This window comes from Theropithecus gelada, chromosome 3 (assembly GCF_003255815.1).
Source record: "Theropithecus gelada isolate Dixy chromosome 3, Tgel_1.0, whole genome shotgun sequence".
NCBI classification, from domain to species: domain Eukaryota; kingdom Metazoa; phylum Chordata; class Mammalia; order Primates; family Cercopithecidae; genus Theropithecus; species Theropithecus gelada.
Window position 1 is genome coordinate 29,184,462 of NC_037670.1, and position 25,174 is coordinate 29,209,635.

Here is a 25,174-nt window from a genome sequence, read left to right on the forward strand (position 1 = left end):
ATACAAAAAATTAGCTGGGCGTGGTGGCAGGCGCCTGTAGTCCCAGCTACTCAGGAATCTGAGGCAGAAGAATGGCATGAACCCAGGAGGTGGAGCTTGCAGTGAGCCGAGATCGTGCCACTGCACTCCAGCCTAGGCGACAAGTGGGAGACTCTGTCTCAAAAAAAAATTAATTAATTTTTTTTTTTTTTTTTTTTTTTTTTTTTTGAGACAGAGTCTTGCTCTGTCACCCAGGCTGGAGTGCAGTGGCCAGATCTCGGCTCACTGCAAGCTCCGCCTCCCGGGTTCACGCCATTCTCCTGCCTCAGCCTCCCGAGTAGCTGGGACTACAGGCACCCGCCACCTCGCCCAGCTAGTTTTTTGTAATTTTTAGTAGAGATGGGGTTTCACCGTGTTAGCCAGGATGGTCTCCATCTCCTGACCTCGTGATCCGCCCGTCTTGGCCTCCCAAAGTGCTGGGATTACAGGCTTAAGCCACCGCGCCCAGCCTAATTTTTTTTTTAAATGTGATTTTTTTTTTTTTATTCATCAGCTATCATTTAGTGTTAGTGTATTTTATGTGTTGCTCAAGACAATTCTTTCTCTTCCAGTGTGGCCCAGGGAAGCCAAAAGATTGGACACCCCTGGTCTACAGGTATACAACATTATGCCTGGCTTTGTCTGGCTTTTTTTTTCTTTTCAGACAGAGTCTCACTCTATCACCCAGGCTGCAGTGCAGTGGCATGATGTCCACTCCACTGCAACCTCCGCCTTCCAGATTCAAGCGATTCTGCCTCAACCTTCCAAGTAGCTGGGACTACAGGCACTCGTCACGGCACCTGGCAAATTTTTGTATTTGTTGGTAGAGATGGGTTTCACCATGTTGGCCAGGCTGGTCTCGAACTCCTGACCTCAAGTGATCTGCCCACATTGTCTCCCAAAGTGCTGGGATTACAGGCATGAGCCACTGTCCTTGGCCCTTTTTATTTTTAATTGAAAAGAAAAATAGGACTTAATTGGTATTTTATAATTGAAGAGCTTATTACAGTGTAGTAAATGTTTAGGGGTTATATATTTAAATCCATAAGTGATCATATATTGAATAGAATGACCAATATTGTCTTTTTATGATGAGATAATGATCTTAACATACAGAACAGTAAGCCTTACATCAGGCTTTTGATATAATTTATTTCTAAATAGACCTATACTTAATATTCACTAACAGGTGGTTCATGATTAATGTGTTTGCTCTTACCTCGTATGTGAATGAATAAATGTGTTATGTTAGACTATATTTGAGTTTTACCTGTGATTTTAACATATAATAGATTTGATACTCTATGTAATCTTCTGACAAAGCTAAATGATAATTGTGTTTCCTTTTTTCTCAGTCTGTAGAAAAATAAATATAATAACCAGATGATCATTCATTCTACATTTAGTGAGCAATTGCTAAGTGCTTAGGATATAAGTGAAATGAAGTCCTTGCCCTTAAACAGTTCACTCTCTAGGGGAGAGACAAATACATACGTGAGCAGATTATTATGTAAGCTCCGAAGAAAGCTGCTTAACCCGGCCAGAAGAAACAGGAAAGGCGTCTTGGAGTAAGATGTCCAAATAATAAGGGGCAGGCAGATGGAGAATCACACCCAGCAGGGAGGATATTATGAGCAAAGACAAGCAAGTGAAAGTGGGATGTGTATAAGAATTACAAAGAGTTTGGTATTGCTAGAGCAAGATGAAGTCCTGGGCAGGCGTCAACAGCATGGTACTTGGTAGCAGAGAAACACTTTGTCAAGAAAATTCTCCTCCTGGACTGGGTGTGGTGGTTCACACCTGTAATCCCAGCCTTTGGGAAGCAGAGGTGAGAGGATCGCTTGAGCCCAGGAGTTTGAGCCAACAGAGTAAGACCCCGTCTCAAAAAAAAAAAAAGAAAAAAGAAAAAAAAAAATTCTCCTTCAAATATTGCAGAATAAAAGATATTGCACAAAATACTTTCATGATGATGTGAACACTAATTCCTGCCTTCCAAAAATAAAGCAGGAGGATAGGCAAGGGCCAAGACCTTTAGTTGAGACTTAGGTATCAGATCGTACTTTAGGGAGATTATTAGAGTAGCCATTTGAAGGAAGGGTGGATGTGAGGCAAACAAGTCTATAGGTGAGAGGACTGGTTGGGTTGTAGACCAAGAGGCAAGAGACAGCAAAGTTCACAACCTCAACAGTGCTGGCAGAGGTGGAGAAGAGGGGTGGATTCAAGACATATTGAGGAAATAAAGTCAGCAGAACCTAGTAATTCATTGGAACTGGGAAATTAAAAACAGATGAGAACCAGGAATGGCTTACAGAATTCTAGTTCAGGCTTGAATTGGAACCAACATTTGATAAAGGAAGAGATCCGTCCAACATCTTAGTGAGGCTGCAGTGTCTGCTGCTGCTCTCCGAGCTTCACAGTGCCGCCCAAGGACGACAAGAAGAAGAAGGATGCCAGAAAGTCGGCCAAGAAAGACAAAGACCCGGTGAACAAATCCGGGGGCAAGGCCAAAAAGAAGAAGTGGTCCAAAGGCAAAGTTCGGGACAAGCTCAATAACTTAGTCTTGTTTGACACAGCTACCTATGACAAACTCTCTAAGGAAGTTCCCAACTATAAACTTATAACCCCAGCTGTGGTCTCTGAGAGACTGAAGATTTGAGGCTCTATGGCCAGGGCAGTCCTTCAGGAGCTCCTTAGTAAAGGACTTATCAAACTGGTTTCAAAGCACAGAGCTCAAGTAATTTACACCAGAAATACCAAGGGCGGAGATGCTCCAGCTGCTGGTGAAGATGCATGAATAGGTCCAACCAACTGACCATTTGGAAAAATAAAACTTTATTAAATCAAAAAAAAAAAAAGGAAGATGATCCAATTAGGAGGAACATTATGAGTTCAGATTTATACTTACTGAGTCAAGGTATTTAAGTGACGTCTCACTGGCAATATCTAGTAAGCAATTAAATGAGTTTAAAGCTCAAGGGTGAGAGATCTATGCTGGAAAGTATATATATGAGAAATGTCAGCATGTAGGTTGTATTTGAAATAATAGAGTCGATGAATTCTCCGAGAGAGAGTGGAAAAGGATGAGAGATGTAAACAAAGAACCCTTTGGAATGCACTGTTTGAGGGTCAGTTAAAAGAAGAGGAGTATCAAGGACAGCAAGAAAAAAAGAGTCAGAGTGACCTTAGGAGGACAGGGATCAGCAGTAGAAGGGAAAGAGAAAAGTACAGTGAATCAGAAGCCAAAAGGATTGGGGGATGATGGCACAGGAGGGAGCCAAAGAAGGAGCAAACTCCAAAAGGAGGGCTTGAAAGTAGAAATATTAGGCTTCAAATTACTTGCTAGTGGCAACAAATGCCTTCTGGGGCCATTTTGTTGACAGAGCCAGTCGAAGGGACCATTTCCAGATTCAGGTTTCCATCTTACTTCACTGCTTCACCTCAGTTCCTTTTCTGTTAAATAGAAGTAATAATACCTACCTTATTGGTATATTGTGAAGTTTAAATGTATAAATACACAACAATGCTGGGCACAAGGAGGCATTCAATAATATTTGGGTTTTTTTCCTCCCTTTTCCTCTTGTAACTCTTTGAATGAAACTACTCAAATGAATTGACTGATAGTCAAGGCTTTTTCTCTACATATGCAGAGAAAATGTAACTATATCATTTCCATAAAGTTGCAGAAAACTTCTTGGTATCAACCTGAATTTATTTCCCAAATCAAAATCATTTTAATGTCACTCTTCTTAAGGGAGGAGACCACCCCTCATGTTGTCTTATGCCCAATTTCTGCCTCCAAAGAAAGAAGAAGTAAAAACTAAAAGGCAGAAGTGAAATCCACAGGCAGACAGCCCAGTGCCACACCCTGGGCCTGGTTAAAGATCCACCCCTGACCTAACCGGTTATGTTATCTATAGATTCCAGACATTGTATGGAAATGCGTTGTGAAAATCCCTGTCCTGTTCTGTTCCATTCTGATTGCCGGTGCATGCAGCCCCCAGTCCCATACCCCCTGCTTGCTCAATCGATCACGACCCTCTCACGCGGACCCCTTTAGAGTTGTAAGCCCTTAAAAGGGACAGGACTTGCTCACTCGGGGAGCTTGGTTTTTAGAGACATGAGTCTTGCCAAAGCTCCCAGCCAAATAAAGCCCTTCCTTCTTTAACTTGGTGTCTGAGGGGTTTTGTCTGCGGCTTGTCCTGATACATTCTCAGAATTCCCTGTTATATGAGATTCGGCAACAAAAGTAAAGATAGATTGGGCTAGCCACAGAAGGAGTAGAAAACAATATAATTATCATAGAAGCTATAGATTATTTTCCTTTACTCCTTCTTCCTTAAAGTCAGCTAAATAGAGGCCAGGCACAGTGGCTTACACCTGTAATCCCAGCACTTTGGGAGGCCAAGGCAGGTGGATCACTTGAGGTCAGGAGTTCAAGACCAGCCTGGCCAAGATGATGAAACCCTGTCTCTACTAAAAATACAAAATTAGCCAGGCATGATGGTGCATGCCAGTAGTCCCAGCTACTCGGGAGGCTGGGGCACAAGAATCACTTGAACCTGGGAGGCAGCGGTTGCAGTGAGCCGAGATCGCGCCACTGCATTCCAGCCTCAGTGACAAGAGCAGAACTCCGTCTCAAAAAAAAAAAAAAGGTCAGCTAAATAGGCAAAGAGAGACATACTTCTGGTCTCAACAATCGCATAGTCCAAATATCTAGAGAATCCAGATTTGAAGTGTATATCCTGTAGTCCTTATAGACCATCAAAATGTTACTAAAATTTTTGGCCTTTTTTCTAAGTAAAATAAAATCAGTCTTTTTACAAATCCACAGACTTTAAAAATGTATTTTAATAGTTAAGAATTACGTTTAATAAATTTGTAATATTAACTATTAATTTTCTTCACTCTTTAGTTGGAAGCAAGGTATCATTCTTTCAACCAGATGATGAAGTAGTCGGTAAGTTATAGTTCATAGTCTTATTTCAAATCATCTATTTTACTGTCATCTCTGTTTTTTCTATATAACTATTAATGTTCACTGTGACCTTGCTTCATATAGAAATAGTTTCCAGGCCAGGTGTGGTGGCTCATGTCTGTAATCCCAGCACTTTGGGAGGCCAAGGCGGGCGGATCACCTGAGGTCAGGAGTTCAAGACCAACCTGACCAACATGGGAAAACCCCGTCTCTACTAAAAATACAAAATTAGCCAGGCGTGGTGGCACATGTCTGTAATCCCAGCTACTCAGAAGACTGAGGCAGGAAAATTGCTTGAACCCGGGAGGCAGAGGTTGTGGTGAGCTGAGATCGCACCATTACACTCCAGCCTGGGCAACAAGAATGAAACTCCATCTCAAAAAAAAAAAAAAAGAATTTCCTGGTTTTTGAAATTTACTGTCCAATTTCTATTGATGATAAAAATTGGGACCTTGATTGCAATAGCAGAACATTTAAAACTTTTTAATATTTAGCTGTAGAACAATGTTACAGATAAAAAGATAGTCATAGTTTCTATAGTACTTGGTGTAGCCTAGATTTTCTGGCAGATGCTTAGTTTGTGGCCAGACTGAAGTCTTTAGGGAAAAGGAAAGTCACAAATCACGTTCTTGAAGGCTGCTGACTGACTGGGCCATATAGAAGCTCCATGCACTGTTTCAACTGAAATCATACAGAGCTTTTCTCTTACAAATCTTGTAAAACTAAAAATTGACTTGAAACATTTAATTTATTGTTTTTTTTTTTTTAAATCCATAGTATTTTTGAAATTTGGCAACCTGTATGCTAGACAATCACACAAACATAGGCTATGACTTTTATAGTTGCAACCTGCATCCTAGACAGTAACACAAATATAGGGTATGACTTTTATAGTAGTCTTTGAAATTTCCATTTCTCTGTGGAAGACATAAAGTTAGAAAACATTTATATAACATGTATTATATAGGGCCATATAACATATATTATGCAGTGGCTCACACCTGTAATCGTAGCACTTTGTGAGGCCAAGACAGGGAGATCACTGGAGCTCAGTAGTTCAAGACCAGCCTAGGCAACATTGCGAAAGCTTGACTCTACAAAAAAAATACAAAAATTAGCCAGGTGTGGTGGTACACACCTGTAGTCCCAGCTACTCGGGAGGCTGAGGTGGGAGATTGCCTGAGCCTGGAAGTTTGAGGATGCATTGAGCCATGATCACGCCACTGTACTCCAGCCTGGTTACAGAGAGAGACCTTGTCCAAAAAAAAAAAAAAAAAAGAGAAAGAGAAAGAAAAGAAAGAAAAAATATTTAGCCTTATAGCATGCTTGAAATTCTTAAAGGATAGATTTGTAAGAAGGTTTTCATCATTTTATGGTATTGCCTTTGACTCAGGCATTATCCTGGAGAATTGATTATTTCTTTCTTATGTTTTTATTCTGCTCAGGAAATCAGTGGCACTCTGTATTATTCAAGATTCTTTTTGTAAGAAACCAAAAATAAAATCAGACTACCTTAGAAGAAAAATGGGATTTTATTAGAAACATACTCTGGCCGGGTGTGGTGGCTCATGCCTGTGAACACTTTGAGAGGCTGAGGTGGATGGATTACAGGGTCAGGAGTTCAAGACCAGCCTGGCCAACATGGTGAAACTGCGTCTCTACTTATAATACAAAGATTAGCCGGGCATGGTGGTGCATGCCTGTAATCCCAGCTACTGGGGAGGCTGAGGCAGGAGAATTGCTTGAACCCAGGAGGCAGAGGTTGCAGTGAGCCAAGATCACGCCATTGCACTCCAGCCTAGGCGATAGAGCAAGACTCTGTCTCAAAAAAAAAAAAAAGAAGAAAAATACTGAGGTATGTTACGGAACCAAACTATAGGAAGGTAGTTTTGCATCAAGGATAATTTTGTTTGTTTATTAGTTTGAGACACAGTCTTGCTCTTATCCCAGGCTGGAGTGCAGTGGTGTAATCATGGCTCATTGCTGCCTTGAACTCCTAGAGTCAAGCAATCCTCCTGCCTCAGCCTCCTCAATAGCTAGAACCACAGGTGCACACCATGACACCCAACTAATTTTTAAATTTTTCTTTTGTAGAGATGAGGTCTCACTCTGTTGACCAGGCTGGCTTTGAACTCCTGGCCTCAAGTGATCCTCCTGCCTTGGCCTCCCAAAGTGTTGGGATTACAATTGTGAACCACCTTGCCCAACCCATCAGGGACAATTTTTTTTTTGGGGGGATGGAGTCTCGCACTGTCACCCGGGCTGGAATGCAGTGGCGCAATCTCTGTTCACTGCAACCTCCACCTCCCAGGTTCAAGCAATTCTCCTGCCTCAGCCTCCCGAGTAGCCAGGATTACAGGTACCCGCCACTATGCCCAGCTAATTTTTTATATTTTTAGTAGAGACAGGGTTTCTCCATGTTGGCCAGGCTGGTCTCGAACTCCTGACCTCATGATTCACCTGCCTCGGCCTCCCAAAGTGCTGGGATTACAGGTGTAAGCCACCACGCCCGGCCCATCAGGGAGAAATTTAGCAAGGAGTCCAGATGCTCCCAAGACTCTGACTTCGTTCTATAACATCAGCCATCATCTTACTATCACTCAGAGGGGAAAGAAGAAAGAGATAGGAGGAGTGGCACAGAGCACTTCCCTATTTCTGAATTTTTTCTTATCCACACTAGTAATTACTGGAACCTTCCTCAAAATTCCACTGAATAAAATTTGTAATAATACTTACTGGCCTCTCATTAGGAATGAATTTTTGACTTATATCCCTTAAATATCTTATTTTGATTTTTAGGAATTTTGCCCCTGGACTCTGAAGACCCTGGACTTTGTGAAGTTGTTAGAGTACATGAGCATTACTTGGGTATGTAGCAATCCAGTACTTTGGAGCTCACATAAGTCTTACTTCATTGACATATGGTTTAATAACATTTTAATTTTTTTGAATCTACCATGAGTGTTGTACTTAATAAAGTATCATTAACCAGTCATGTATATAAAAAATGTTGGCTGGTCATGTGAATACTTCTAGCTTATAATTAGTATTCATAAAATTCTTATTCAGACTAAACAATATATAGACCTTTAAGTTTTACTAACACTGCTCATGGTAAGATCTTTGAAAAGTGGTTTCTCTCTTGGCTGTTAAATTATATCCCTAATCAGAATTTTAAATTTTTTTTTTTACTCTTGGTTATTGATTGAAACAAAAAATGTACAAAATTTAGACAGTACATGTAGAGTTTGAGACAGGAAAGAATCGAGAACACATCTCAGGCTGGGTGTGGTGGCTCACACCTGTAATCTCAGCACTTTGGGAGGCCAAGGTGGGCGGATCACCTGAGGCCAGGAGTTTGAGACCAGCCAGGCCAGGCCAATATAGCAAAACCCTGTCTCTACTGAAAAGACAAAAAAATTAGCTGGGCCTAGTGGCACAGGCCTATAATTCCAGCTACTCAGGAGGCTGAGGCATGAGAATCGCTTGAACTCTGGAGGTGGAGCCGAGATTGCACCACTGCACTACAGCCTGGGTGACAGAGCGAGACTCTGTCTCAAAAAAGAGAAAAAAAAGAACACTCATCTTTGGTTTCTATTGCAAATATCTTTTGACTAGTATTGAGTTTAACTGAAATGTTCATTTTTAATTTTTCTTATGGTTATTTACTTTTTGGATATTTAAAGTACACACACACACACATATACATTTAATGAAACCATATTAAACGGTTGCTTCATCTCCTAAGTAATCGGGAAAGCAATTAAAACCACTTCGAGATAACATTATGCATCCACTAGACTGACAAAAGTTAAAAAGTCTGACCATCAGCCAGGTGCAGTGGCTCACTCCTGTAATCCCAGTACTTTGGGAGGCCGAGGCGAGCAGATCATTTGAGGTCAGGAGTTTGAGACCATCCTAGCCAACATGGTGAAACCCCATCCCTACTAAAAATACAAAAAATCTTAGCTGGGCTATTGACGCATGCCTGTAATCCCAGCTACTCGGGAGGCTGAGACAGGAGAATCACTTGAACCCGGGAGGTGGAGGTTACAGGGAGCCAAGATGGTACCACTGCACTCAGCCTGGGTGACAGAGACTCCATCTCAAAAAAAAAAAAAAAAAATCCGACCATCCAAAGGATGGGAAGGATGTGGAATGATGGAACCTTTCATGCACTGGAATGTAAGTTGGTACAAATATGTTAGAAAATAATTTAACATTATCTAATTAAGGTAATGATGTATATACATCAGATCTGGTAATTCCACTCATAGTTACGTAGCCTATGGAAATTTGATGTGCACTAGGAGACACACTGTATAAGAGTTCATAGCAGCGTTATTTGTAATAGTGAAAGAAACTGGAAACAGCCTAAATGTCCATCACCAAGCAAATGGATAGTTGAAGATATTCATAGAATGAATTTCTATATAGCCGTGAAAATGAGTAAGAGCTAAACATATCAAAGTGAATGATTCTCACAAACAATATTGAGTGAAAAAAGCAAGTTGCAGAAGAATACAAACAGTCCCCATAGCATTTATTTATATACAGTTCAAAAATGTACAAAATGAAGCATATGTTATTTAAGGATGTAGAGAAAAGGTAGAGGATGGAAAGTTAAGTGGAAGTTACCTGTGTGAGCAGGGGAGGAAGATGTGGTCAGTGGACACACCAGGACTGCAGTGGTATAGCCAGCATATATTTCTTATGCTGGGATTCATTATGTTCTTCATACCATATCCATAGGTGCAAATACATTCTTTTATGTTCTTGAACTATTGAATTAAACCTTTTCCTAGGTTCTTTTCTTAAATAATGTAATATCTAATCAGACCTTTTGGGGACAGAGGCCAATTTGGATTTGGGTCTTCCAAAAGATACATGCACATGTATGTTTATTGCGGCACTATTCACAATAGCAAAGACTTGGAATCAACCCAAATGTCCATCAGTGACAGACTGGATTAAGAAAATCTGGCACATATACACCATGGAATACTATGCAGCCATAAAAAAGGATGAGTTATTGTCCTTTGTAGGGACATGGATGCAGCTGGAAGCCATCATTCTCAGCAAACTATTGCAAGAACAGAAAACCAAATACCACATGTTCTCACTCATAGGTAGGAGTTGAACAATGAGATCACTTGGACACAGGAAGGGGAACATCACACACCGGGTCCTATTGTGGGGGTGGCGGGATAGCATTAGGAGATATACCTCATGTAAATGACGAGTTAATGGGTGCAGCACACCAACATGGCACATGTATACATATGTAACAAACCTGCATGTTGTGCACATGTACCCTAGAACTTACAGTATAATAAAAAAGAAAACTAGTAATCCTACTCAGTTGGGTCCATACAGTAACTCAAGCTAGGCTAACAAATCTTTGACATTTCATTGCTAAAATTATAAATTTAAAGTAATTTTTATTTAAATTAATGTCATTATATCTAAAATTTCCAATAATACTGTATTATTTTATTAAAAATTAATTTCCAAACGACACTTTTTCAGAGATCTGAGGCCTGTACTTATTGGAATGTACATTAAACCTAGATAAGGAGCCAAGTATGTGTCTTCCTTTGAAAGATAAAGATCTCTTTCAAGTACCATGCAGTGAAAGTCTCTAATCCATAGCTATTTTGAAATTGTGCAGTTTGAAAATTGAGGATTGCCACTGGCTCCTTTACAGGAAACTATCCTGTTTTTGGCCCCAGAGTTTCCTTGGATGGTTGGCCTTATTGCCCTGTTCTTTTGAGAACGTCGTGAATATGGAGTCTTTTCTTTAGGTAACCAAAACTAAATTGCTATAGAAGATAAATTATTAAAAACAACAACAATTGGCTGGGCGCGGTGGCTCATGCCTGTAATCCCAGCACTTTGGGAGGCTGAGGTGGGTGGATCACCTGAGGTCAGGAGTTCGAGACCAGCCTGGCCAACATGGTGAAACCCCGTCTCTACTAAGAATATAAAAACTAGCCGGGCGTGGTGGTAGGTGCCTGTAATCCCAGCTACTCGGGAGGCTGAGGCAGGAGAATTGCTTGAACTCAGGAGATGGAGGATGCAGTGAGCCAACACAGTGCCACTGCACTCCAGCCTCGGCGACAGAGTGAGACTCCGTCTCAAAAAAAAAAGAAAAAAAAAACCAACAACAACCAAACAAGGCCCATTCCTTTAGGCACTGATGAACACCGGAAAGTTATGACATGGACCAGAAGGAGAAAAGCAAATTAGAGCATCCATTTTCTAGCTATGAAGTTTAAGCTAAGACAGGCAAACCACACAAATGACCTTTTTCTTCTAACTTATTTATAAATTAGGAGGATGGATTAAAATCCAGAAATCCACTAAAGTATATAGAGAAAACAATTGCAGATATTCCTTGAGGAAGAAAACACAACAAAATGTTTCTTTAGAAGAAGTACGACAGGCACGGTGGCTCATACCTGTAATCCCAGCACTTTTGGAGGCCAAGGCAGGTGGAACCCCTGAGGTCAGGAGTTTGAGACCAGCCTGGCCAACATGACAAAACCCCGTCTCTACTAAAAATATAAAAAATTAGCCGGGTGTGGTGGCGTGCACCTGTAATCTGAGCTACTCGAAAGGATGAGGCACGAGACTGGCTTGAACCCAGGAGACAGAGGTGAGCCAAAATTGCGCCACTGTACTCCAGCCTGGGTGACAAAGTGAGACTCTGTCTCAAAAAAATAAAATAAGATAAAATAAGTACTTTAAGGCTGGGTGTGGTGGCTTACGCCTGTAATCCCAACATTTTTGGGAGGTTGAGGTAGGACGATTGCTTGAGCCCGGGGGTTCAAGACCAGCCTTGGCAATTTGCTTGTCTCTACCAGCAAATAAAATTTTGAAAAAAAAGAAAGAAAGAAGGAATACTTTAAGAATGGGCAACATAGCAAGATCATCTCAACAAAAAGTTTGTTTTTTAAAAAAAGAAAAAAACGGCCGGGCGCGGTGGCTCAAGCCTGTAATCCCAGCACTTTGGGAGGCCGAGACGGGCGGATCACGAGGTCAGGAGATCGAGACCATCCTGGCTAACAGGGTGAAACCCCGTCTCTATTAAGAAATACAAAAAACTAGCCGGGCGAGGTGGCGGGCGCCTGTAGTCCCAGCTACTCGGGAGGCTGAGGCCGGGGAATGGCGTGAACCCGGGAGGCGGAGCTTGCAGTGAGCTGAGATCCGGCCACTGCACTCCAGCCTGGGCGACAGAGCGAGACTCCGTCTCAAAAAAAAAAAAAAAAAACTAGGCCAAGCACAGTAGCTCACACCTATAATCCCAGCACTTTGGGAGGCCAAGGCAGAGCCAGTCGCTTGAGCTCGGGAGTCCGAGACTAGCCTGGACAACATGGTAAAACCCTGTCTCTATAAGAAATCCAAAAAAAAAACTAGATGTGGTGGTATGTGCCTATAGCCCCAGCTGCTTGGGAGGCTGAGAAGGAAGAATTGTTTGAACCTAGGAGGTTGAGGCTACTGTTAGCTGTATTTGCGCCACTGCACTCCAGCCTGTCTCAGAAAAAAAGTAGTACTTTAAGAAGGACTTCTTACACAGCAAAGGAAACAGCAGTGTGCAGAGACAGCCTACAGACTGGGAGAAAATGTTGATAAGCTGTACATCTGATAAGCGGTTAATATAGTGATATATAAGGAGCTCAGACAATAGCAGGAAGAAAAAAACAAGTAGAAAAGGGTCAAAGGACCTGAATAGACGTTTCTCAAAAGAAGACGTGAAAAAATACTCGACATCAGTAATCATTAGGGAAATGCAAATTAAAATCACAAAGAAAGGCCGGGCGTGGTGGCTCAAGCCTGTAATCCCAGCACTTTGGGAGGCCGAGACGGGCGGATCACGAGGTCAGGAGATCGAGACCATCCTGGCTAACACAGTGAAACCCCGTCTCTACTAAAAAATACAAAAAAAAACTAGCCGGGCGAGGTGGCAGGTGCCTGTAGTCCCAGCTACTCGGGAGGCTGAGGCAGGAGAATGGCATAAACCCGGGAGGCGGAGCTTGCAGTGAGCTGAGATGTGGCCACTGCACTCCAGCCTGGGGAACAGAGCAAGACTCCGTCTCAAAAAAAAAAAAAAAAAAAAAATTACAAAGAAATACCATCTCATACCTGTCAGAATAGCTGCTATCAAAAAGACAAAAGGTAAGTATTGGCAAAAATGTAGAGAAAAGGAAAACTTTGTACGCTGTTGGTGGGAATGTAAATTAGTACAGTCATTATGGAAAGTGTATGAATGTTCCTCAAAAATCAAAACATAGAATTACCATATGATTCAGCAATCCTCCTTCTGGATATTTTCCCCAGAAACTTTGAAATCAGATGTCTGCACTCCCATGTTCATTGCAGCAATATTCACAACAGCCAAGTTATGGACTCAACCTAAGTGCCCATCAACAGATGAATGAATAATGTGGGATAGATATATACAATGGAATACCGTTGAGCCTTTAAAAAGCAGGAAATTGTGTCATTTGTGACAACATGGATGGAAATGGAGAGCAGAGCACTATGCTGAGTGAAATAAGCCAGGCACAGTAAGACAGATACAGCATGTTCTCACTTCTGTGTGGAATCTAAAACAAACTCATAGAGGCAGAGAGTAGAATGGTGGCTACAGAGGCTGCGGGCTGGGGAGAATGGAGTGTTGGTGGACAAAGCGTATAAAATCTCAGCTAAACAGGAGGGATATGTTTTTATTTATTTATTTATTTATTTATTTATTTATTTATTTATTTATTTTTGAGACAGAATTTTGCTCTTATTGCCCAGGCTGGAGTGCAGTGGTGCCATCTCGGCTCACTACAACCTCCGCCTCCCAGGTTCAACCATTTCTCCTGCCGCAGCCTCCTGAGTAGCTGGGACTACAGGCGCCCGTCACCACGCCCAGCTAATTTTTTGTATTTTTAGTAAAGCCGGGGTTTCTCCATGTTGGCCAGGCCAGACTCGAACTCCTGACCTCAGGTGATCCACCCACCTCGGCCTCCCAAACTGCTGGGATTACAGGCGTGAGCCACCGCGCCTGGCCAAGGGGTACGTTTTTATTTTCAGTTCTTTGCACAGCATGGTGAGTATAGTTAATAATAGAGTATTGTACATTTCAAAATTGCTGAGAGTAAATTTCAAATGTCTTCATCATAAAATATGTTAAGTATTTGAGATGATGGCTATGTTAACTTGCTTGATTTAATTATTCCACATTGTATTCATAAATCATAGCATCACTTTGTGCCCCATAAATTTATACAATTATAATTTGTCAATTTACAATGTAAAAAAAAAAAAAAATGATGACTAACAGAGTGACCTTTAGGCTAGATCCTAGGCACGCTGACTGCGTCTATAAATGAGGACACTCAGCTAAATAACCTCTAATCTCTGTTGTAGCTCCAACCTTTTATAAAAGGGAATAATTTCAGTTTCCCAGCAAGTTTGTAGGGGGAAATTTTCAGTTCACTACAACTCTATTTTAGTTTCTATTACTTGCGTGGTGATTTTTCTGTATATAATTTGTTTTGTTTTTTTTTAATTTGTCTTTGGTGTTTTGTTTTTTGTTTATTTGTTTATTTTTGAGACAGGGTCTCCCTCTGTAGCCCAGGCTGCAGTGCAGTGGAATGATCACAGTTTGCTGCAGCCTCATACTCCTGGGCTCAAGCAATCCTCCCACCTCAGCCTCTCAAGTAGCTAGGACAATAGGCATGCACCACCATGCCTGGCTAACTTTTTTTTTGCAGAAACTGGTCGCGCCATGTTGCCCAGGCTGGTCTCTAACTCCTGAGCTCAGGTGATCTTCCCGCCTTGGCCTCCCAAAGTGCTGGCATTACAGGTATGAGCCACTGTGCCTGGCCTTCATGATTGTTTAATGAGTGCTCAGTGCTCAGTCACTTTCAACTCAAGTCTGTTCTTTACCAAACCAAAGAGCTATGTTTCAAACATTCCCCCAAAACGTGATGTTAGTCCTGTTTCTCAAACATGATAATAGAGTTAAAGAGTAGAGTAATTCTTCCAGCTCTTTTGTACTTTTCAGTTCTTCAGCAATTCTGTCAAGCCTAAAACTAGTTTTATTTTTCATTCAAAATTTTGCACATATTTTCAGCATTGTTGTTTTTATTCCTTTGGACCTAAACTAGAAAGAAATCAAATTATAATTCTTGGATGCTGAAATATGGCTCTCATTTATTTGTTTAATTTTTTTTTTTGGTTTTTGGTTTTTGGTTTTTTGAGACAGAGTTGCATTCTTGTTGCCCAGGCTGGAGTGCAATGGCGTGATCTCGGCTTACTGCAACCTCTGCCTCCTGGGTTCAAGCGATTCTCCTGCCTTAGCCTCCCAAGTAGCTGGGATTATAGGCATGCGCCACCATGCCTGGCTAATTTGTTTATTGTTAGTAGAGACGGGGTTGCTCCATGTTGGTCAGGCTTGTCTCGAACTCCCAACCTCAGGTGCTGTGCCCCCCTTGGCCTCCCAAAGTGCTGGGAGTACAGGTGTGAGTCACTGCACCTGGCCTTATTTGTTTAGTTTTTATAACATTATAAACACCTGTGGACCCCCAACACAAAAGCAAGTGTGTTGATATTAACCCACATCTAACCATGCAATTTTAGAACTGTTGAAATTTTAAATATTATTTTATTGCAGGTAGTAATTTTTTTTTTTTTTCCGAGACAAAGTCTTGCCCTGTCACCTAGTCTGGAGTGCAATGACACAATCTCGGCTCACTGCAACCTCCACCTTCAGGGTTCAAGCGATTCTCCTGCCTCAGCCTCCCAAGTAGCTGGAATTACAGGCGCCTGCCACCATGCCTGGCTAATTTTTGTATTTTTAGTAGAGACGGGGTTTCACCATGTTGGCCAGGCTGGTCTCAAACTCCTAACCTCAGGTAATCTGCCAGCCTTGGCCTCCCAAAGTGCTGGGATTAGAGGTGTGAGCCACCGCGCCTGGCCGCAGTTAGCATTTCTTTAAGGACAACATGATTGAGTTTTTAATAAAAATATGATAGTTCCAATCCTTTTGATAGAAGATGTTCCCAGTAAGTAAATTATATGTTGACTGATGAAATAGATGTGCTTTAAAGTCATATATTCACCTTATGAGCTATGTGGCATTAGACAATCAATTACCCTGAACCCTATTTCATAATCTGTAAAATTGGGAGAATAGCTGTCTTAAAGAGTTACCTAAGGAATAAAGTACTGTGTGTGCTATCACCTGGTGCTTAATATGTTTTTACTGTTTTAATTCTCGGCCTCTTGTCTGAGCATTTCAACATGCATGTTTGAATGCTCCACTTCCCCCACTAGATGGCACTAGTTGCTAAATGCAGTGCTGACTACTCTGCCTAGTCCACGGGAATCATTGGTATTAGAGGAAACATTTGAAAGAGCTGGTAAAGACTGTGAAAGTGTTATAAAGTTGATCTTAGGTAAAACAAGAAAGAATTTCTTGGCCAGGCGCGGTGGCTCACACCTGTAATCCCAGCGCTTTGGGAGGCCAAGGTAGGCAGATCACCTGAGGTCAGGAGTTTGAGACCAGCTTGGCCAACATGGTGAAACCCCGTCTCTACTAAAAAAATACAAAAATTAGCCAGGCATGGTGGCACACACCTGTAATCCCAGCTACTTGGGAGGCTGAGGCAGGAGAATTGCTTGAACCCAGGAGAGGGAGGTTGCAGTGAGCCAAGATTGCACCACTACACTGCAGCCTGGCGACAGAGTGAGACTCCATATCAAAAAAAAAAAAAAAAAAAAAGAATTCCTTGTATTGTGGAAAAATCACATCAGTGTACAGCATAAACACAAAACAAAAATAGCGAAACATGTTAAGGAATAGTTTAACAGTCAGATCATGTGGAGCTTTTTAAACTATATTAGGAGTTGCATTTGGTTCCAAGTGCAGTGGAAAGCCATTGATAAATTTTAAGCAGAGAATTGTTAGGATATCATTTATCTTTTTAAAATACCATTCTGGTGCTTCTGTTTTTTAAAGATACTGTTAAAGAGATTGAAAACAGAAGACACAAAGTTGAAAATAATATTTATAGCACATAAACGACTTATCTACAATATATAAAGAATTCCTGTAAAGCTCTAAATAAGAAAAAGACAAAACAATAGAAACATTGATAAACACTTGAAAAAGGAATTCACAGAAGGAATTCCAGATGGGCAATAAACATGGAAAGATGCTCAACCTCTTTCAGTAGTCAGGGAAAACAAATTAAAATCGTAGTAAGAAACTATTACCTACCTTCATAATTGGTAAAAATGTATAAATGTGATCATTCCACAAGTTGACAAGGACATTCGCAGCAACAGGACAGTCCTGTGGGAAAGTAAATTGATGCAGTCACTTTGGAAAGGTGTAGTTAAGGAACAGGTAATATACCCTGGGACCTGGGATTTCCACTCCGATTTAAATATCCTAGGAAAAACCATGCACAGTGTAACAATATCTTTCATATACGAACACACTTAGCAGCATTGTTTGTAACTGACAAAAACTGGAGACAACACAAATGTTCATCAGCTAAACAATGGATAAGCAAATGAAGGTGTTTTTAATATATTGGAATGCTATAAAACAACAAGAGTGAAAGTGATCTAACAGCGTCATCCACAGAAAGGATGCTTTAAAAACGTAATGTAGAGCATAAAAAGCAAGGTAGAAAAGAATGCATATGGTATGATTCCGTTCAGATAAAGTTTAAAGCCTTGGCAATACAAAATTGTTTTTTGTTTTTTGTTTTTGAGACGGAGTCTAACATTGCCCAGGCTGGAGTGCAGTGGCACGATCTTAGCTCACTGCAACTTCCACCTCCCAGGTTCATGCCATTCTCCTGCCTCAGCCTCCCAAGTACCTGGGACCACAGGTGCCTGCCACCACACCTGGCTAATTTTTTGTATTTTTAGTAGAGACAGGGTTTCACCGTGTCAGCCAGGATGGTCTCGATCTCCTGACCTCGTGATCCGCTGGCCTTGGCCTCCCAAAGTGCTGGGATTACAGGCATGAGCCCCTGCGCCCAGCCACGAAATTGTATTGTTTAGAAATGCGTACTTGAGTGATACAAATGAGAAATTGTATGAGAATGGTGGTGACCTCTGATGAGGAGAGAAGAGGCTGCTGGGGTGATGGCTGTGGTCTTTCGCCACCAGGATGGTAGTTAACTTTGCATATTTCCTTTATATTTATTCATCCAACTGTATTTTATATTTTACATACTTTTTCTGCATGTGTTTTATTTCACAATATAAAACATTTTAAAAATACACACACACTGACTCCTATGTGGAGAATTGTTCATGGGCAATAATGGAAAGTAATGTAGGTGAGAGAGAATGGGAGTGGGGGCTTGGACCAGGGCCATGGTAGTAGTAGAGATGGAGAGAAATAGATCCAGGAGGTAGGACTCATGGGACTTGCTAACAGATTGTTTCTTCCTGTTCTTTATGATAGTTCATAAACCAGAAAAGGTCACATGGACGGAAGCAGCAGGAAGCATTCGCGATGGAGTGCGCGCCTATACAGCTCTGCATTATCTTTCTCATGTCTCTCCTGGAAAATCAGTGCTGATAATGGATGGAGCAAGTGTAGGTGCTAATGGTTTTGTTAAGAAACAGAGCAGCATATAGTAAACTTAGGAAATTTAGCAATGAGCCATCCGTTTGCTAATATAATTCTTTGCCAATAGGTTATTGATTGACTTTTTTTCCAGTGTCCTATTTTGTTATAATAAGCAGCTTTTATCAATAGAAGAACAAAGTTAGATTTAGTGTGATTAGTTTATGACTTTGAATCTGCTGGTACATTAAAAAGCAGACAAGCCATTTTTATTCACTCTTGTTAGACAAAGCCTAAGATACCGCATGAGTCCTTGAAGTCATAGTCCAGAACTCCCTACCAGCTTTGTAGCCTATTTCCCACCCAATGACCAAGTATTGGCATTTTATATATAGATGGATCACACAAAAGATCAGCACGTCCTAATTTAAACATATTACATATACCAAAACATAGTGCAAGACACTAAAACAATATGTAAAATACTGTCATCTAAAAACGTCAAGAAAAACTTGAAATTAACTTATAGTTCTCTTTTCTAACTGGCTTGTGATGAAATGCTTTCTTCCTGCTTTTCTTTGAAGAAAAGGCAGAGCTGTCTTCAGCATTGGCTTCAGCCTGATGTCCAACATCAGGATAGTAGTGTTTCCCCGAACTTACCCCATGGGTCTGAACGGGATGGAGCTTTTGAAGTGTTTTGATCTTCAAAGAGAGGTAGCTGGACTCCCATATATAGTATATAATTAGCTTAGACCATCACACTGACAAGGCCCAGTTTTCTCTTTGCAAGGCCATGTGTCTGAATGTGACCCTCCATCCTTGAAATTATGTGCTGTGGTCAGACCGAGTGACAGCTTGTGGCATGCAGCTTTTCCACCACCCCTTGTAAAGAAGAAAGTCAATCAAATATTTCCACTATTAAAATTGCCCATAACTTTGCTCTTTTCCTATTAGATAACATTTTAAAATATACTAAAGTAACACTAAAGAATTACACTTTATTAAATAATATAAAGAAATCAATTTGATATGGCCTCTGCCCTATAACCGTACACCCACTGTATATTTTTTTTCTACACAGGCATTTGGTACAATAGCTATTCAGTTAGCACATCATAGAGGAGCCAAAGTGATTTCAACAGCATGCAGCCTTGAAGATAAGCAGTGCCTTGAAAGATTCAGACCTCCCATAGGTGGGTAGTATTACAAGCACAGACTTTAAAACAAGGAATTTTGGAGGAAAATCACCTTTAAAAATGTACTTATAAAACCAAGTACAAAATCCTTGGCCAGGTGCAGTGGCCCACGACTGTAACCCCAGCACCTTGGGAGGCCAGGGTGGGAGGATCACTTGAGCCCAGGAGTTTGAGATCAGCCTGAGCAACATAGAAGACCTCATCTATATATAATCTTAAAAAAAGAAAAAAAAAAAGAACTTATAAAATCCCAAACGAAAGTCAGTTTGAAAATGCAGTGTATGTGCTATCTCCCAATTTACTTTTTTTTTTTTTTTTTTTTTGAGACAGGGTCTCACTCTGTCACCCAGCTGGAGTACAATGGCACAATCATGGCTCACTGCAGTATGGACCTCCCCAGGGACAGGTGATCCTCCCACCTCAGCCACCTGAGTAGCTGGGACTGCAGGCATATGCCATCACACCCGGCTAATTTTTTGTGTTTTTTTGTAGAGATGGGTTTAGCCATGTTGCCTAGGCTGGTATCAAACTTCTGAGCTCAAGCAATGCACCCACCTTGGCCTCCCAAAGTGCTGGAATTACAGGCATGAGCCACCATATCCAGCCCCAATTTACTTAAGTGATAGTTTTAATTTTAATTACTTATGTTTTTTGTAAACTTACATTTTTCAGTTTTTTCCTCTTTGCCCCATTGTTTTCAACAATTTACTCAACTTTGAATTAGGTGAACTTTGATGCAGTTTAGAAACACCTGATGCAGGCTGGGTGCGGAAGAACTAGAGACGAGCCTCAGAGAACTAGCTTCTCCAAGGATATACACCTAGTAAAGGACTGGAATGAGATTTGAACCCAGGCCTGACAGTAAAGCTCACATTAATTTCCATTGTTACATTATGCTTGTGACAGAGATAACCAAGAAATAGAAGGAAGGCAATACAGGGGCTGAAGAAAGGAAGAGAAAAGGAAAAAGTAGAGATTTGAAAATAGAATGGAGAAAGAGAGCATACGCTGGGCGTGGTGGCGCACACCTGTAATCCCAGCACTTTGGGAGCTGAGGCAGGTGGATCACTTGAGGTCAGGATTTCAAGACCAGCCTGGCCAACATGATGAAACCCCATCTCTATTAAAAATACAAAAATTAGCTGGGCGTGGTAGCAGATGCCTGTAATCCCAGCTACTCAGGAGGCTGAGGCAGGAGAATTGGTAGAATCCGGGAGGTGGAGGTTGCAGTGAGTCGAGATCATGTCATTGCACTCCAGTCTGGGCAACAGAGTGAGAGTCCGCCTCAAAAAAAAAAAAAAAAAAGAGCATGAATGGTCCGGGCACAGTGGCTTACACCTGTAATCCCAGCACTTTGGGAGGCCAAGGCGGACAGATCACAAGGTCAGGAGATCGAGACCATCCTGGCTAACATGGTGAAACCCATCTCTACTAAAAATACAAAAAAAAAAGAACCAGTGTGGTGGCGGGCACCTGTAGTCCCAGCTACTCGGGAGGCTGAGGGAGGATAATGGCATGAATCTAGGAGGCGGAGCTTGCAGTGAGCCAAGATCATGCCACTGCACTCCAGCCTGGGTGACACAGCGAGACTCCATCTCAAAAAAAAAAAAAAAAAGCATGAATGGTGTGAATAAAAAGAACATGAATGAAGGGAAAATTTCTTATTTGTTAATTTGCCTTTCCTAGATTACTTTGTCCCCTTTCCCTTTTGTCCTCTTCCTCCTTCCCTCCAAATCCTAGATTACTCTGTTGGACTACACCACTAATCTGGGCAGCTCTAAGAGGAATTCTCTTCAACTAGAAGGTCTTAAAAGATACAGAAAGGAAATACAAACATGTTGTTACTTGCCAGTTCAAAATTCTGAGAATTATTTTTAATTCTGTCAATAATTTATATTCTATTAATATGATACTACTAATATCCTTTAATGCAGCCAGTTAAAATCTATTTAATTTGTACTGACTCTTCTAAAAATCATGTTCGTTTTCCTTAGCTTTAAGATTTTTCTTCATTTGGGAGAGTAAGTGGGGAAGAGAGGGGGATTTCTATGACTGAGAAATGGTGAAACAGCCTCTAGCAGATAATTACCTTATTATACAAATACAGACTGTTCCCAGCTGACAGTGTTTTGATTTAGGATTTTCAAAATGTTACGATGGGTTTATTGGATATTAAGTGCATTTTTGACTTACAGTGGGTATATTGGGATGTAGCCCATCGTAAAGATGAGCATCATCTGTATATTTTGATGCTTTTTAGCTCTAAAGACTATTAAATATGAACATACTTGAGAACCTACTTAATCTAGCTGGGGGTGGTGGCTCACACCTATAATCCCAGGGATTTAGGAGGCCAAGACAGGAGGATCACATGAGGCCAAGAGTTCAAAAATAGCTTAGGCAACATAGCAAGACCCTGTCCCCACAAAAAAATTTAAAAAAATTAGCCAGGCATGGTGGCATGTACCTGTAGTCCTAGCTTCTTGGGAGGCTAGGGCAGGAGGATTGCTTGAACCCAGGAGTTGAAGGCTACAGTGGGCTGTGATCACGCCACTGCACTCTATCCTAGGCAATGGAGTGAGACCCTATCTGGAAGAAAAAAAAAAAAAAGAAACTGACTTAATCTTCCAGTTCATGTCTTATTATATATGTACCTCTGTGTTTTCAGATTCTTAATTCTGGCAACATACCCTATAGCTGTAGAAAATAGTGCTCTGTGTCAACAGACCAGCCTTGGATCACCTTCTCCTCAAAATGTTCACATTTTAATTTTATTAAATATATAGGTCTCTTTGTTTAGACTGCTATATCCCATATTGGGTTAGATGAGAAAAAGTATAATTTAAATTGACTTTCTCCCTTTAAATTCAGTAATTGTTTGAATTGCTTAACTCATTTCAAAGAATAGATATTTATTTGCTTTTCTTTTTCTTTTTCCCTGATTTGTTTGTGTTGATCACATACAGAACAGTACAATTGCCTGATTTCCTGTCCTTTACAGCCCGAGTGATTGATGTATCTAATGGGAAAGTTCATGTTGCTGAAAGCTGTTTGGAAGAAACAGGTGGCCTGGGAGTAGATATTGTCCTAGATGCTGGAGGTAGGTACCTTACGAAATTAGTAGCCTGTGTAGTTTTTTTAGTTTGATGAATTTAAGAAAAAAATTTAGGGCATAATTATTAATGCACTTATTAAACTGGATATTGAGTTTTGGGTTTTGTTTTTAACTAAAGACTTTTTAATTTAAATTGGAACTTCTACTTTATTCTCATTGTAAGTACTGTATGTAAGAGAGAACATGCTTATCTTTTACAGTGTAGACCAGGGGTGTCGCTTCCCTGGCCACGTTGGAAGAAGAATTGTCTTAGGCCACACATAAAATACATTAACACTAATGATATCTGATGAGCTAAAAAAAAAAAAAAAATCTCAAAAATGTCTTACAATGTTTTAAGAAAGTTACGAATTTGTGTGGGCCGCATTTAAAGCCATCCTGGGCAGGCTGCGGGTTGGACGAGCTTGGTGTAGACATTAGAGTAACAAATGACATATTGCTACAAGAAATCTAGAAACATGGCCTCCTCGGTAGTTCCCAGATAACACAGCATCATTGCGATGCCTTTTCAGTCCCATCTGCTGTGTGAGGCTGCCTTCTATTGGCTGGTTGATGTCTGCAGTCTCTATTTGGAAAATGCCAAAGTTTGTTCCAGTTTCACTTTCTTGAATGTTTTTAGTTTAACCAGTATTTTTTTAACACTTACTCTGAACACACTTAAGTAATAGCATGACTCCTAAAGGGTAGGTTTTACAGGCCTGCAAAGTGCTTCTGTTTATACTTTGGTAGAATTTATCTTCTAATTTGAGAATCATGGATGAATATGGTTATGACTATCTTGTGGTTTTTTAAACCAGTATTTTCTAAGATTTGAAAATAGCTCATGATAATCTGTCAGTGGAAGTAAATACATACTTTATTGCATCATTTTTTCACATGGACATTTCAGTAATTATGTTAAGACTATCCTGGCCGGGCGCGGTGGCTCAAGCCTGTAATCCCTGCACTTTGGGAGGCCGAGACGGGCGGATCACGAGGTCAGGAGATCGAGACCATCCTGGCTAACATGGTGAAACCCCGTCTCTACTAAAAAAATACAAAAAAACTAGCCGGGCGCGGTGGCGGGCGCCTGTAGTTCCGGCTACTCGGGAGGCTGAGGCAGGAGAATGGCGTGAACCCGGGAGGCGGAGCTTGCAGTGAGCTGAGATCCGGCCACTGCACTCCAGCCTGGGCGACAGAGCGAGACTCCGTCTCAAAAAAAAATAAAAATAAAAAATAAAAAATAAAAAAAAAAAAAGACTATCCTGAGTCTGAGTTTTTTAACTGGGAATCAACTCATCTCACTATATTAAGCTATCAGTGTTAATTATCAGATTTGGTTATGTGTTACATTACCTTGCCTGGTTTTCAAATGAAGATAGACTTTTTATCTTTATTTATTTCTATAATAAATAGATTTACAATAAATTGTAATTAAATGTAGAATAAATTTTATGATCAGTTTAATGCAAAAAGTAGATTTTATGGTGTCAGAATACATTGTGTGTGGCTTTTTCTAAGAAAAATGTTTCCTCATTCGTACATTAAAAAGTAAAGAGAGTGCCGGACACAGTGGTCTGCGCCTGTAGTCCCAACTACTCATGAGGCTGAGGCTGAAGGATTGCTGGAGTCCAGGCCAGCCTGGGCAACATAGTAAGACTTTGTCTCTAAATAAATAAGAACTTGTTTGAAGAATAAATTTTTGTCAGATTTTTATAAAATATATTTCTTCTCTCTCTCTCTTGTTTTTTTTTTTTTTAAACTATTCCCTTGCAAGTGAGATTGTATAGTAAAGATGATGAACCAGCTGTAAAACTACAACTACTACCACATAAACATGATATCATCACACTTCTTGGTGTTGGAGGCCACTGGGTAACAACAGAAGAAAACCTTCAGGTATTATCAGAAACCATAAAGCATTACCATTACACCAAAGGGGTGTAATTAACAAACAATAAAGTCTAAGTTATTTGAGGCAAAGAGTGTGACTAAATTAGTATAAAATCTGGTCCAGGTGCGGTGGCTCACACTTATAATTCCAGCACTATGGGAGGCCGAGGCGGGTAGATCACTTGAGGCCAGGAGTTCAAGACCAGCCTGGCCAACATGGTGAAACCCTGTCTCTAGAAAAAATACAAAAATTAGCCAGGCATGGTGGCGCAGGCTTATATTCCCAGCTCCTTGGGAGGCTGAGGGCTGAAGCACGAGAATTACTTGAACCTGGGAGGCGGAGGTTGCAGTGAGCTGAGATTGCACCACTCTACACCAGCCTGGGTCACAGAGCAAGACTCTGTCTCAAA

At 40.9% G+C, this 25,174-nt stretch overlaps 1 protein-coding gene across 1 annotated transcript in view; it reads left to right on the top strand.

Moving 5' to 3' along the window:
• The window catches only part of CRYZL1 (crystallin zeta like 1), a 53,674-nt gene that overhangs the window by 21,352 nt on the left and 7,148 nt on the right, over nt 1-25,174 (top strand). Inside the window, exons 5-10 of the mRNA XM_025378055.1 lie at nt 4,931-4,975; nt 7,793-7,861; nt 18,477-18,610; nt 19,663-19,774; nt 22,779-22,877; nt 24,649-24,770. Coding sequence (XP_025233840.1) covers nt 4,931-4,975; nt 7,793-7,861; nt 18,477-18,610; nt 19,663-19,774; nt 22,779-22,877; nt 24,649-24,770 — 581 coding nt within the window. The remainder of the gene's footprint in view (nt 1-4,930; nt 4,976-7,792; nt 7,862-18,476; nt 18,611-19,662; nt 19,775-22,778; nt 22,878-24,648; nt 24,771-25,174) is intronic.